At 42.0% G+C, this 14,560-nt stretch overlaps 1 protein-coding gene across 2 annotated transcripts in view; it reads right to left on the bottom strand.

Annotated features, from left to right (window-relative positions):
* Window positions 1–14,560, bottom strand: part of HMGXB3 (HMG-box containing 3) — a gene marked incomplete at both ends in the record, with an annotated part of 46,240 nt that overhangs the window by 26,677 nt on the left and 5,003 nt on the right. The window contains 6 exons of one of the 2 annotated variants that reach the window (XM_084252298.1): window positions 247–344; window positions 769–941; window positions 2,697–3,121; window positions 6,939–7,070; window positions 12,775–12,873; window positions 14,040–14,537. In XM_084252298.1, the coding sequence (XP_084108424.1) occupies window positions 247–344; window positions 769–941; window positions 2,697–3,121; window positions 6,939–7,070; window positions 12,775–12,873; window positions 14,040–14,537 (1,425 nt within the window). The remainder of the gene's footprint in view (window positions 1–246; window positions 345–768; window positions 942–2,696; window positions 3,122–6,938; window positions 7,071–12,774; window positions 12,874–14,039; window positions 14,538–14,560) is intronic. The other variant, XM_084252299.1, reaches the window with a different exon arrangement.

Here is a 14,560-nt window from a genome sequence, read left to right as displayed (position 1 = left end):
GCTTTTTTCAAAGTTTTTATTTCTAAATAAAAAGTTTAAAAATGTATCCATTTTATAATAAGATAAAACAAAAACAGTAACTCATTCAGGTAATTCTTCCATGCCAAGCCACCTCTCAGAAGTCCACCAATGTTAAGAAAGAGGTATGCTCTATGCCTATGGCTTTGGAATGTTAAATAAAGCCCTATTCTCGGAGCAACCAGGCCCTGTTCACAGCTCTCCCGTCCTCCCAGGGCTGGGTCTTACCTTCACCTCCCCAGTGCTCGATGGTTGTTGAATGGGCTGGCCCAGCTGCTTCAGTGTGCTTGGCTTCAGGCCACAAGTCCTCACAGATGGAGTCTTATCTGAGACAACCAGGAGCAAAAAACAGTGATTTAGTACATTTAGAGCCCCTCAAGCCTCTCCTCTCTGTTCTTTTTTTTTTTTTAAAGATTTATTTATTTATGCATACAGGAGCTGGGGCACAGGCCAGAGATGCCAGGGGTGAGAGGATCCACCAGAGACAGAGTGGGGAACAGAACAGGCAGATTGACTGAAATATACTGCTGCGGGGAACAGCGGGCAAGACAGGAGAGATCTGCCTTGCCATGTGGGTTTCTCCTGGTGGGCCAGGGATTGAACTCGTGCTGCAGAGGCTGTGGATTGCTTCATAGTGCGGTACTTAACCCCTTGTGCCACCAGAGAGGCCCTCTCCTTTGTTCTTAATCTCCCATTCCTATCCTCTTCCCACTAGACAGCCCATCCTCCCGGGTCTGCCCCAATCCTTACCACTCATGGGAAAGGTCTGTCTGGCCCTGGGCAGCCCCATGCTGCCACCTCGCCCCACATTAGTTGGGGCCGGGAGGATCGCTCTCATGGGTCTTGCTGCAGCCAGTAATGAGGGTTTGCCCCTTGCTCTGCCTTTAATCTCTGGGGCTCTCGGCCCAGGGGTAAGATCAACTCTGAAAAAAAAAAAAAAAACAAGAAGGGAAATCTCCTAGAAAACCTGGACCAAGGGCAAGAAAGTCAAGGTGCAATCTCAAAGGGCACTTCATTAGATGGATAGCATGGTGGTTAAACTGTCAGGTTTTAGATAAAGTAGTTTCAAATTAAATAGTTATGTATCCTTGGGCAAGCAATTTCACTCTTGTTAACCTCAAGTTCCTGATATGTAAAGTGGAATTTTAAGTACATATATTTCATGGAATAATCATAAAGATAAAAATGCGCGAAACAGTGCCTACAGTGTGGGAGACTAGCAGCAACTGCAGTTATTCTAGAACATCTAATCTGCTTCTAATTAGAGCAAGTAGTCAAAGTGCCTCAGTCTCCCACACAAGGGTGGTATTGAGACCCCAGGAGCAAAGCCTGTGTTTCCTTCATGCTTATAGCTCCAATGCCCAGAACAGAGCCAGCACCACTAAAGACCTCAATTCACATTTGCTACAGTGAATTCACCTGCCCAAACAAAATACAGTCTAAAAAAATGCAGTTAAAAAAAAAAAAATAGCGACGTGCACAAGTCTTTCTCTAAGGATACAGAGCCATCTGGATATATGCTGTTTTAATAAAAGGGTAAGACATAGAAATATGTACATTATGCTAGTAGGTATGTAAAAGGAGTAAACATAGACATATATACACATTCATGTTTACATACACTTAAAATTAACTCTAGAAATGCAGAACATTGGAACTACTGATTACGTGGGAAACAGAAATGGATGACTGAAATATGGGATAAAAGGAAAACTTTTCACTATACATTTCTTATATACTTTGTAAGTTTGAATTTGAATCATGTGAATATATTTCCTTTTCAATAATAAAATTTTTAAGTAATAATGTAAAATAGAATTTCTAAAACTTGCCACTGTTTACATTGTGGGCCAGATAATTCTGTGCTGTGGGGCTGTCCTGTGCACTCTAGGATGGTTAGTAGCATCCCTGGCCTCTACCCATAAGATGCCAGTAGCAACCCCACACCTCACCCCCAGGGTGACAACCAAAATTATCTCTAAACAGTTGTTGCAATGTCCCCTGGGGCGAAACTGTTCCCCACTGATATAAACAAATAAAAGCCCTTCCTTACCAGAACACAACTGCCTCTGGGAAGAGACTACATGGAGAAGCCTATGAAATCTCTAAGAAAGAAAGGGAATAAAAAAGAGCCCACACTAGGGATCTCCTATTTGCAAGGCACTGGATTGCCATTTTATATGCGATCTTTTCACTGTGTGGGCAGCTATTTAAAGTTTTAAGTACCTGACTCAAGATGTTTCAGGAGAGAACTGAAGGTCAGAGGCACAAAATGACTACCCTCAATGTCAAACAGAAAACAACAAAGGCAGGACCAGAGCTGCATTTCTGACCAAGAGGCCAGGAATCTATTAGGTGCTTTCAGAAGGCTTCTTTCCAAAGCCAGTATCCAGGATCATAACTACACTGTCACACTGACCTCAGCCTTTACCAGGTAGACCCTCATAACTGCTTCAGGGAGACAGACAAGAGCACTATAAGGAATCTGATGGCAGGGCACCATGCAGTATAGTAGGAAAGGCTTGATTGGTCTATAAGCCCTGCTCTCTGTATCTCTAAAACAGAAATCTTAACTGCTGCCTCCCAAAGGAATGTAGTAGGAGACACAGGACAAAACAGAGCAGTTCCCAAGCAATTACTCAAATACAATCTTATAATATATAAACAGATTGGCTTACCCTGCAGTTTTTTTAGGAGCAGGGAGTGGACTGGAGGTACCGGTCCCGGTCCCCTCGGCTGGTGGTGGAATGTCTGATCCAGGATTGTCATTCTCAGTTGTCCCCAGGGTGGCCTCAGGCTGCACACCATTCTTGATGACTGATGTCTTAGTGACTGCTATTCCACGACTCCCAGGAGCTTCCTTGACCAAAACATGGGCATCTGAGATGATCACTTCCTCCCACTCATTCTCCTCACCCACTTCTCTTGGAGGAGCTACACTTAGGAGCTGGCTTACAGCTTCGGAGTTCTCCAGAGTCAGCTGGGAGGCATTTTCCTTAGGGGAATTTTGCTCAGTGGTGACAGGCTGCTGATGTCTTTTAACTACAGAGCCTCTGGAGGAGACACCAGAAGCCAATTCCACTTTGACTTTGGCTGGCTTTTCCTAGAAAATATAAGAATAACGTTGTAAGCATATGACATTTTACAGTTGACAACACATTCAAAAATATTTTCTCCCTTGATCCTCATAACAGCAGGGTATAGGCATCAGATAAAGGAAACTCTGGCCCTGAGAGTGGAAGAGGCTAACTTAAGGTGCCAGGTCTAAAACTAGCCTGAACAGAAGTCTTCTGATTTCAGGTCCATGTCACCAAAGCATTCAATGCCCCACTTAAGATAAAGTTGAGCTCCTCTTAACAAATATATCAATAGGCCTCTTTGGGTTTCAGCAAACAAATGATGGCATTTTTCAGCCTGACCTTTGACTCCCCAAAGCCCAATTCTCTACGTCTAGAAAACAGAAAAGAGACATTTAGATCTAAAATTCCTAAATTGTGGCCCCCCTTTCTGATTCAGTTAATCCCAATGTGGCTTCAGTCGCCCATGGAGAGATTCAAAGCTTCCAGCTCTGTTGAGGAAAACTCTCTTTGTCCCAGTTTATTTCAGGTGAATATTGAGACATAGCCATCTGCCACAAATTTCTCACTGGGTCATATTAACGCATACATATTAAGTCCTAGAAAATATTCGAATTCACTAAAAATAGCAGCTGCTACCAGAGATAGACCTAATTTAAAAAAAAATCCCTTAATGTTTTAGCTTTGAGCCAATCAACACCACTTGGGGATACAGCAGTATTTATTTACACACACAATGTACACACACACACACACACACACACACACACTTCCTAAGTACTTATGTGACCTAGGGCAAGCTTCATCTGAATCCTCATTTCCCTGTAATGACATGAGAGAGCACTGGGCTCTCAATGCTTATCAGTAGAAGATAGCCTTTTGGGTAGCCCAGTTTTTCATGGTGCAGGACTCCCCTACAGGGAGTTTAGCATCTGTGGTTGAGATCATTTAATTTCAGTATTAACTCCCAGTCAACGACTGCCAATAACCCCTTACAGTTCCAAAGCACCTGGTGCAGCATGCTGCCTCCAGTTAAGAACCAGTTATAGAGAACTTTTAAGGAATCTCTGGTAAAGCACCATCAGATTCTAATAAACAATAACCACAAAGATGAATAAAGATACATGCCAAGTAAACTGCATAAAGCTTACTTAATGTTGGAGAGGGAAAAGTCAACAGAAAAATAAGACACAAATTAAACTAAATGCCTCTGTGAGGTTTCTTAGTAAAACACTGCCCACTAAGTAGGTTATTTTAGACAAAAATCCTTTGCAAGCAGAGCAAAAAATTATAGCCAGTGATCTGACATTTAACTCAGCCTACCCTTTTCAGATGCCACTTTCTTTCAAGATGGAAGGCAAACACTACCAGCAGCCCACTCAGAGACCCCAATTATGCCATCAGAGAACCCACAGGAGTGAAACCTTAAGCAAAAGAGCCTTATATATCATCTTTTGTTCCAACCAATTCATTGGGAACTGTGCCACATGTTTCCTGAGCTAATTTTAGCCAGTATGAACTCTAGAACAATACAAGAAAAGGTGAGTCATTTCCTGACTGGCACAAACACATTCGGAACTTTAAGAAACTATTTATACTTGCTGCTTCAAAAATAAGGACTCAAGAACTCGAAAGGTTCTGCAGCTAAACAGCATAGCAATGCCCGAGAAGTGTGGTTTACTGGAAAAAGTGATAGCATAATAAGTTTTGCGAACTCAACAAATCACACCTCTTAAATCTATTTTTACTCAGCTGGAAACACAAAGGGTTCACTAGCTGATAACCAAAGTCACTTAATCTCTAAAATTCTGAGTGTACTGATGCTAAAAGGTTACCAATCTTAGGTTGACTTATTCGGGGCCTATGAGATTTAAAAATCAGTTATCTACTTTTTACATGTTAAGTGTTGCAAAAACCTTTGGGGGAAAAAGAAGCTGACTTAGAAAGCCAAGACAGGGAACAAGGAGCTGAGATAAAAATTGTTTTCATGTCATAAGTTTGAGCTCAGAAAGAGAACTATGGCTCAAAAGCTATTTCAGGCAGAGAACATGAAATGAAAAAGGAAAGTCAAAGTAACAACAAAGTGAGGGCCTCCCTGGTGGCACAATGATTGAGCGCTGGGTTGCGAAGCTGCCCACAGCCTGTGCGGCGCCGGTTCGATCCCCGACTGCTCCCCGGCCACCGGAGGAGGGTCCCACATGGCGCGCAGACCTCTCCTGCCGCCCACTGCTCCCCTCAGCAGTGTACTTCGGTCCTTCTGCCTGCTCTGCTCCCCACTCTGGCTCTGGTGAATTCTCTCACTCTCCCGTGCTTCTGACTGTACCCAGTGCTTGTATAAATAAATAAATAAATCTTTAAAAAAAAAAAAAAAAAGTAACAACAAACTGAGACAAAGCCACATGCTCAGACATATGGAGGCATGGGAACAGGCCACTTCACAGATCGCTGGGCCTCAACGGGGAAGGGTCAGGGAGTGTCTGCTACTATCCAACTCAATCTCTGCATCCAGGAAGTATGTTTTTGGGAGAATATTAGGTTGGGAATAAAACTAAATAGCTTCCTACCAGACAAGTGAGCACAAGAAACCCAACAAAACCTCCTGAAATACTAAGCACCCATGTTTTTTCCCTGATATGTGAAGTGAGAAGACTAACAATAACACTAAGTTCAATAACTACACTGCTGCCAACGACAGCAGTGAAGCCTTGCAGAGAATTTAATGACCATCAGGGATGTGCCAACAACTCTACATGGATAAGCTCATTTGCCCCTTCCAGCAATCCTAGTGAGGCAGGCGTTACTGCTAACTTCCATTCACTGTAGAAAGAAAACCTAAACCATGGAGAAAAATAAAATGGCTTATGCAAGCTTACAGAAGCAGGGATTTGAACTTAGGAAACGGACTCCAAAATTTATTCTTACTATTCTACTGTTTCCTGGAATCGGTGCTTCCCTGAAGTCCAACAGTCAAGTCAGACAGTAAAAGTCACCATCCCAGTATTTCTCAAAGATGGTCTGTAGATACTATCCCAGAGGAATTCAACAAGGCATGCTGCTTGAAGTTTCCCCTTTACAAATATGTTGACTTAAACACAGGGCAACCCAGGCTAAAGCTATTTTCACAAAAACAATGCTCTCTCCTTTTCTACCACCTTAATTCTACTGCTCCTTCAAGACCATCTCTTCTATAAAACCATCCCTGTCTATTCTAATTCTTTTGGCCCTTAAATAACTTACAGTTAAAATGTGGCAAGGCTGTATAGTCAGGACCAAGCATACAACAGGTAACAAAAAAATGTGGAACTGAACTTAACGCTCTAATCCACTGAGCACCATTCATTCAGAGACAGGGATGTACACTTGGAAAACTAGGCATGAATAGTGGGCTTGAGACCTCACTTTTTAATAGGAAGTATAGGAGACTGAAAGGATTTTGAGCTAAAGTGCCAGCTATGTATTTGAATAATTAATAAGCCAATATGGAGGGCGCTTGTTAAAATTTTAAACCTAACAGAAAATGAATAAATTAACAAGATGTAGTCATTCATAGGAAATTATGAAGCACTCAAAGATGTTTTTGAAAAATATTTAATGTCATGGTGTCAAATGAAAAATGGCAAGATATAGAACTTGTATATTCACTAAAAAAAGACTGAAAGAAAATATACCAAAATGTTCATGATGCTTTTCTCTACATGGCATAAGATCATGGACATTTTATTCTTTCTTTTAAAAACATTCAACAGTGAAATTGACTTACTAGCAGCCAAAAAGCAAAAATGAGGACAGACCAGGAAAGCCACCTGTGGGGCTTCCAAAGCAGAGGTGGCCAATGGTCCTTACCTTTGGGATCCACTTGCCTCCTAGGAAGTTACCGCAGGTAGGGCACTTAGGTGGTTTGTGCCTGGTGACGTAGGTAAAGGAGCAACCTGGGCTGGTGCATGTCCCATGGCCCCGTCGGGTGTACGTAGTGGTCTGTGAGGAAGGAAGAGCAGGTCAGAATCAGCACTGCAGTGTAATATCTTGGATTCTGATGACCACTGTGACACAACAACCCAGGAAGTTACCAGCTTGAGGAGGAGAGCTGAGTCCTGGTACCCGAAAGGTCTAAGTTAGAAAGGTCTTGTGATACAACTAGTTCTCTTTTTAGAAATGGAGAAACTGAGCTCAAATGGGGAAAGGGAGGTGCCTAAGGTTATAGTTAGATACCAAAATAAAGTAAAAGTTGTTATTGAGAGGGTTACCCCGCAGTGCTAAACAGCGTACCAGTCTCTCATTCAGTGTGTGTAGTAATGTGATGGGAGCAGGTATACTGCCAATGAGTTTCAGAGCAGGTAAGTGCTTACCTTATGTCACAGAGTGACTCACAGGCAGAGACAGACCTAGAACTCACGTCTCTCTGAATCTTAGTCTTAAGATTTCTCCAATGCACCCAGCTACATCCTATGGCACTGAATACAAAGAATTTGCTTCATTTAAAACTTAGAGAAACAGGTCTCCCTGGTGGTGCCAGGGGTTAAGTCTCAGCACTATGAAGCAATCTGTAGCCACTGCAGCATGAGTTTGCTCCCTGGCCAGGGAGGTGACCCACATGGCACAGCAGACTTCTCTTGTCTGTCCTGCTGCACCCCTCAGCAGTGTACTTCAGTAGATCCACCTGCTCTGCTCCCTACTCTGGTGAATCTCTCACCACCACCCTGTACCTCTGGCATACACCCCAGCTCTTGTCTGCATAAACAAACAAATCTTTAAAAAAAAAAAAAAACACTCAGGAGAACCAATGATAGAACTAGATGGGACTATGCTAAGTGAAATAAGTCAGAAGAAAGACACAAGATTTCACTCATATGTGGAATATAAAGAAACAAAACAAAGGGACCAACAAAACTAAACCAAAACTAACATTAGAAATCTGACTGCAGAACTGAGGCTAATGGAAGGTAGGGTGGGAGTAGGGAAAAAAAAGAGGGAGGAGGCCCAGTGAACCATGGTGGCAGGTCATGGGTACCTTGGTGTTGAGTGTGATGACATACATCTGAAGAGGTGTGAAACTATACCCCTAAATCAAATGGGGATTGGTTTATTGTTTACACTGCTATAAACCAGTGTCACTGCTATAAAAAAATAGTACAGTTGCCAAAAAAAAAAAAAAGATCAGTGAACTATCAACAGGACCCAGGGTTCAGATATATAAAAACAGATCATGGTTACTAAAAAAATGAGAGAGGTGTCCAGTAGAAACCAAGTCCTTTCACACTCAAAGGAATTTAATTCTTTGTATATGAATATTCCCAGGCACTGGCTCTTTCCATCTCTGCTGATTTCCCTTTGAACAGAATGTAGGACAGCGGGTTATTACATTTCAGTTACAAATAGAAATTAGCAATGCTCCAATGCTGGATTAATGCTGGAAAGAAAACATTTCCTGTCAGATCTGTTCTGTCTGTTATGACTATTTATTCAGCAATTAATCCCAGCTTCTCTAGTCTAGTCCAAAAGCAAAACCTCCCTTGGGGGACAGCAACCTGGCACTAGGCTACCCTGGCCAGGACGCCAAAGGAAAAGATGATTATGATACTGGCAGCAGGTCAAGGCTCAGTGTGGAGTGGAGTGACCGGGGAAAGAGACTAGGCTCTGGGTTCCAATCTGCCACTGACACATTGAATGACTTCGGGGTAAGTCACCCTAGCTCCTGGGCCCTGGTTTCTTTTCTGTAAAATTACCTGCCCTTCCTATCTCATGGATATAGCCCAAGAAGCAAATAAGGTAAGAAATGAGGAAGCATGTCATTTAGTAAACTGTAAAAGACTGTAAAGGTCTGTAAGAGACAACTATTATTGGGACTATCTTTTCTCAAATTGTGGCCCCATAGAAAATATTCATTCTGTATACCCCCAAAAGGCAGAGTAAAAATTGAGTTAGATTAGTTCTCTAGGGCCTCCCTGGTGGCTCAAGGGGTTGAGACACAGCACTATGAAGCTGACTGCAGCCACTGCAGCACGAGTTTGATCCCCGGCTGGGGAGCAACCCACATGGCGTAGCAGACCTCTCCTGATTCGCCCACTGATCCCCTCAGCAGTGTATTTCATCAGTCTGCCTGTTCTGCTCCCTACACTGTCTCTGGTGAATCCTTTCACCCCTCCCCACCCCACACCTCTGGCCATACCCCCGTTCTTATATGCATGAAATAATATAAATCTTAAAAAAAAAAAAAAGATTAAAAGATTAGTTCTCTAAGTAAATTATCATGAATTTGGAAATACTCCTAAATAGCAGTTTATAGAAAAAAAAAATCTAGTGTTCAAATCTGGTATTTTATTCTTAAGCATTATTCATAACACATCTTCCACAAGAGCTTGGCTTAGACCATGAAAGAACAGAAATTTCCAGGAGAACAAAGACTCAGGAGAAATAAGCATTTTTTTCCATGAATCAGGCTAAAGTGGCTCTTCCTGTTTAAGATACTATAACTTCCTTATTTAGGAACATTTTGCTTATCTAAGGCAGGCATTTCAGTAGATCATGATAAATTGAAGATGCATACATACTACTACTCCTAAAGAAAGCTCCAAAATAACCAAAACAAAGTTTTGCTCCAATAGCTAAGAGAAAGGATGACCTTATTAATAAATGGTGCTAGGAAACATGGATAGCCACATGCAAAAAAAAATAAAGCAACACCCATACCAAACACCATACACAAAAATTAACTCAAAAAGGATTAAAGATTTGGACAAACAAACCAAAATCATTAAGTACTTGAAAGAAATATAGGGGACACACTACAGGACATCTACCACAAAGATGTATTTGGGAAACCCAACAGCAAAGGAAATAAAAGCAAAAATAAACAAGTGGGATTACACCAAAATTAAACCTTTTGTACCTCAAAAGAAATGATCACAAAACCAAAAAGACACCCTATAGAATGGGAAAAAATACTTGTATACCATAATCTGACAAGGGGTTAATCTTTGAAATTTACCAAGTATTTATACAATGAAACAACCCAACTGAAAAATGGCCACAGGACCTCAATAGGCACTTCTCTAAAGAAGACATTCAGATGGACTATAGACATGAACAAATGTTTACTATCACTTATTATAAGAGAAGTGCAAATCAAAACCATACCAAGACACCACCTCAACCCTTTGAGAATAGCCCATATAAAAAGAACGGAATTAACAAATGCTGGCTAGGCTGGGGTGAAAAGGGATCTCTTGGCCACTGTTGGTGGGAGTGCCAGTTGGTACAGCCCCTTTAGGAAAGGGTATGGAGATTTCTCAAGAAAATGGAAATCCCCTTTGACCCAGCAATACTGCTATTAGGTATTTATCCAAATAACATGAAAAACCCAACACCTGTTTACAATTGCCAGCACTGTTTACAATTGCCCAATCATGGAACCAACCCAGACACCCTTCAACAGATGAACAGATAGAGGAACTGTAGAGCTTTGAAGAAAGATAAAATGGTGGCATTTGGGGCAAAATGGACACATTTTGAGGTGATTATGTTGTGTGAAATCAGTCCAAAAGTGAAAGACAAATTTTGAATGGTTTCATTTATCTGTGGAATAGCAATACCAAAAACAAAATTATTACACGCAAACAAGAGAAAAAAATAAAAATTTGAACTTGGCAAAAAGATAATGGTTGCCAGAGGGACTGGGGGAACAGTGGGGAGGGGGGTGTGGGGGTGGGTAAGAGAGAGAGCACTGGTGGTTTGGTGAGAAAAAGATTACCACCTATAAAAAGTGATTCAGCAATGTTGCCTCAATTTAAAAACACAATTTTCTTTTTAAAGTTAATAGCTAGTAAGTTGGTAAAATAGATAAAACAAATTCATTAAAAATATTCAATTAATTCAAAAGAAATCATAACAAAACTGATAGGACAAAAAGAAAACAAGTTTAAGATCACAGATATTAGCCTAACCAAAACAATAATCACTGTGAATGTAAATGGCCTAAAGTAACTGAAAGAGACTGCCAGACAGATCTTGCTCTTCGAGCCAAACCATGTGCTGTCTACAAAAAGCACTTTACATACAAAGATTCAAAATAAGGGATAGGAAAAGACATATCTTGCTAATAACATCAAAAGAAAGCTGGATATCAGACAAAGAATTTCATAAGGAATACTGCCAATGACAGTGGTCACTTCACAATGGAGTCAATTTATCAAAGGGACATAAGAATCCTAAAATGTTTACTTATTTAATAAAAGTTGAACACATGACACAAAAATAAATAAAAATGCAAGAAATAGATAAATCTAGAGGAAATTACAATATCCATCATAAACCTAAATCAAAATTTCTGACCAAATTTAGCTACTCAAACACAACAACACACAAGAGATAGATCATTGACAAGTGGGATTTATACAAGAACAGTTAGTTTAACACACAACTCTATCAACAGACACAGAAAAAAAGCATTGACAAAATCCAACATCCATTCCCAAAGTCTCCACAAATTAGAAGAAAACATCCTAAATTTGATAAGGCTATCCATGAAAAACCTACAGTTAACATTATGCCCAATGGGGAAAAATTGAGTGCTTTCTCCCAAGTTGAAGAATAAAGACAAACATTATCTGCTCTCACCACTTATATTCAACATTGCACTGGAGATCCTACACCAGGAAATAAAGCAAGAAAAAGAAATCCAGAACAGAAAGGAAGACACTAAACTGCTTTTATTCAGACAACACGCTCACCTACATAGAAAATGTAACAAGCTACTAAGAGGCTACCAGAATACACGCGTTCAGCAAAGAAGCTGAATACAAATTTAATGGCAAAAAAATCAATTGTCTTACTATACACTAGTAGTGATCAAACAGATATTTTTAAAAAATTTCCAATAGGGTCTCCCTAGTGGCACAAGGGTTAGTTAAGCACCGCACTATGAAGCAATCTGCAGCCTCTGCAGCACGAGTTCGATCCTCGGCTGGCCAGGGAGCAACCCACATGGTGCAGCAGACCTCTCCTGACTTGCCTGCTGCTCCCCTCAGTAGTGTATTTCAGTCAGCCTGTCTATTCTGTCCCCTGCTCTGTCTCTGGTGAATCCTCTCACCCCCTGCATCTCTGTCCTGTACCCCAGCTCTTGTACGCATAGATAAATAAATCTTTAAAAAAAAATTTCCAACTACTTATAACAGGGTAACAGGACATGAAATACATAGGGCTTTACCTCAGCCTAGATGCTGCATGTGTGACAGAAAAAAACATTAACCGAAAATCAAAATAGAACAGGGTCTTTGTTCTGATTTGATTCACAGCCCAGTGGTCTTGAATCTTCCAGAAAGCAAGTTCTTTCTCTTAAGTTTTTCCCCTCATGTATACAGTAACAGGACTGCATTAGATCAGTGGCCCCTCAATTTTTCTACAGTGTGCTTCTGAAATTTTGATAAAAGCCATAGAACTACTGCAGGAAATACTCTCAAGTACAAAGATTTTTATTTCACTTGAAGAATTTATGGCTCTCCTGCAGCGCCATTCACAGGCCTTCCCCTAACCTGGCTCCCCAACCCCCAGTTAAGAACACCTGGATCAGCTCCTCTGAGACCTTTACCAGTATCAGTATCCCAAGGATATAAGACTTTTAGAAAAACATCTGGAAGAGAATTCTTAGAGAGTCCCAACCTCCACCAACTCCCCACACACTGACCAGTTTGATGGAGGTAGGGTTCTCCACAACCGAGTATGCAGGAAGAGGCAACATGATGAACTGTGTGGCTGGCGCAGAGGAGCTACTCTCACTGGAATCCTGCGGGCACAGGGAAAAGGACAGTTTTATTAAGGAGGGAAGAATATCCAGGGCCACCCACAGCACTGGAAGAACCGATCAAATTCAACAACCATCATGTGCTTATCTTATGTGTTTGTAAAATCAAATCTATAATTATCTCAAAATAATTAAGAAGAAAGAGAAAATCATTATCACAGGGAATGTGCTTCCTTCATTTTACAGATGAGAAATCTAAAACTCTAAAAGGCTTGGGGCTCCTAAAGATCACACAAACATTGGAAAACCCGACTCTTCTGGCTCTGCTGATCTGCCTTAGCCAGGCCAAGGCATGCTTCACTGCTAGGAGTAGCACTGAGCAAGCAATCTGGGCTGGATTCCTCCGCAGGAGTGCCTGTTCTCACCCACTTAGGCCAGAGGGGTTGCAGCATGCTGGTCCTCTCAATCTGAAGGGAACCGCTACCACTGAGGATACCATCCTACCCAGGACAACAGAGGGCATGGGGGCAGCTCCCCCACTTCCAGAGGACCCGGCTGCAGCAGGATCACTAAAACTGCTCTGTCCCCTCAACTCTGCATGACACACAGCCCGTGGAGAGAATTTTCTCTTTTGGAGGCAGTCTTATCAACTGACCTTGAAGAGACCTTCCTTCTTTCTATCTAATGTGTATCCATGAAAACCACTTAAAATCTTCCTAAACCGTTCCAGGAGCCACTGTGTTTTGCTGCAACAATCTTCTTCAGGGAACTTAGCATTTTGAATGATACTAACAGTCTGACAGATGCTGGCTTTAACTCATAAAAGCACAAATACCATTTTCCTCATTCCTGCTAATGCACATGATATACTACCTCAAGTAAAGAAATTCTGGCTATGCTGGGCCAAAGTTGGTGAGAGTGCCCCAGAAACTTAAGAGAAACTTAGAGAGAAGTTTAAACTTAGAGAGAACTTAAGAGAACTTAAGAAACTTGAGAGAACTTAAGAGAAACTTAGAAGTTTCTTAAGAGAAACTTAAGAGAAGTTTGCAGCAAGTCCAGGGGTGAAAAATCCCAACAGGACAGCAGTGCTAGCAGAAGTACACACCAGCCCTCTCAATTTCCACTGCTACAGAATCACACTGCCCAGCGCTAGTGCCTTTTTAGTCATTCCACATAGAGCAAAAGACATCAGTACCAAAGACACTTACCCTCATGACTGTTACCACTGACATACTCTCCCCAACCTGGGGGTGGGGCACAGCCAGGCTTCCTGTTGGGAGGTCTGGTGAGTCATTCACCAGGGTTTCTTCGATTACCAGGCTTGTCTGGTAAGGTTGGTGGCTCTCCCCTACCTCCAGGGACGCCTCCTCCAGTAGCATATCCTGGCCGAGGATCTCTGAGGTGGTGATCTCCTGTATAGCACTGGGCTGGGCAAGGCTTCCCACCTCCTCAGCCAGGGCCTCCACAGCCAGGCACTGCTCCGCCATGCCTGCATGGCTGGACACAGCCTCCAGGGCAGTGTTGGACACAAGAGATGGTCCTTTAGGTGACATCTGGTTCTGAGCCACACACAGCTCGAGCTGAGGGCAGCTCCGATCCTCTTGTAGGCTGCTCTTGGGGATGATGATGTAATCTGAGCGTGGGAGGATCTTGCGGAAACCTGGGATGTCCGGAACCACAGCAGTCAGGGCAGAGAGCTTAGAATTCTAAGGATAAGGAAGCCAGGAAG

Source organism: Talpa europaea, assembly GCF_964194135.1.
Source record: "Talpa europaea genome assembly, chromosome: 13".
NCBI lineage: Eukaryota > Metazoa > Chordata > Mammalia > Eulipotyphla > Talpidae > Talpa > Talpa europaea.
The sequence above is the reverse complement of the archived record's forward strand: the minus strand, read 5'-3'. Positions and strand labels throughout refer to the sequence as shown.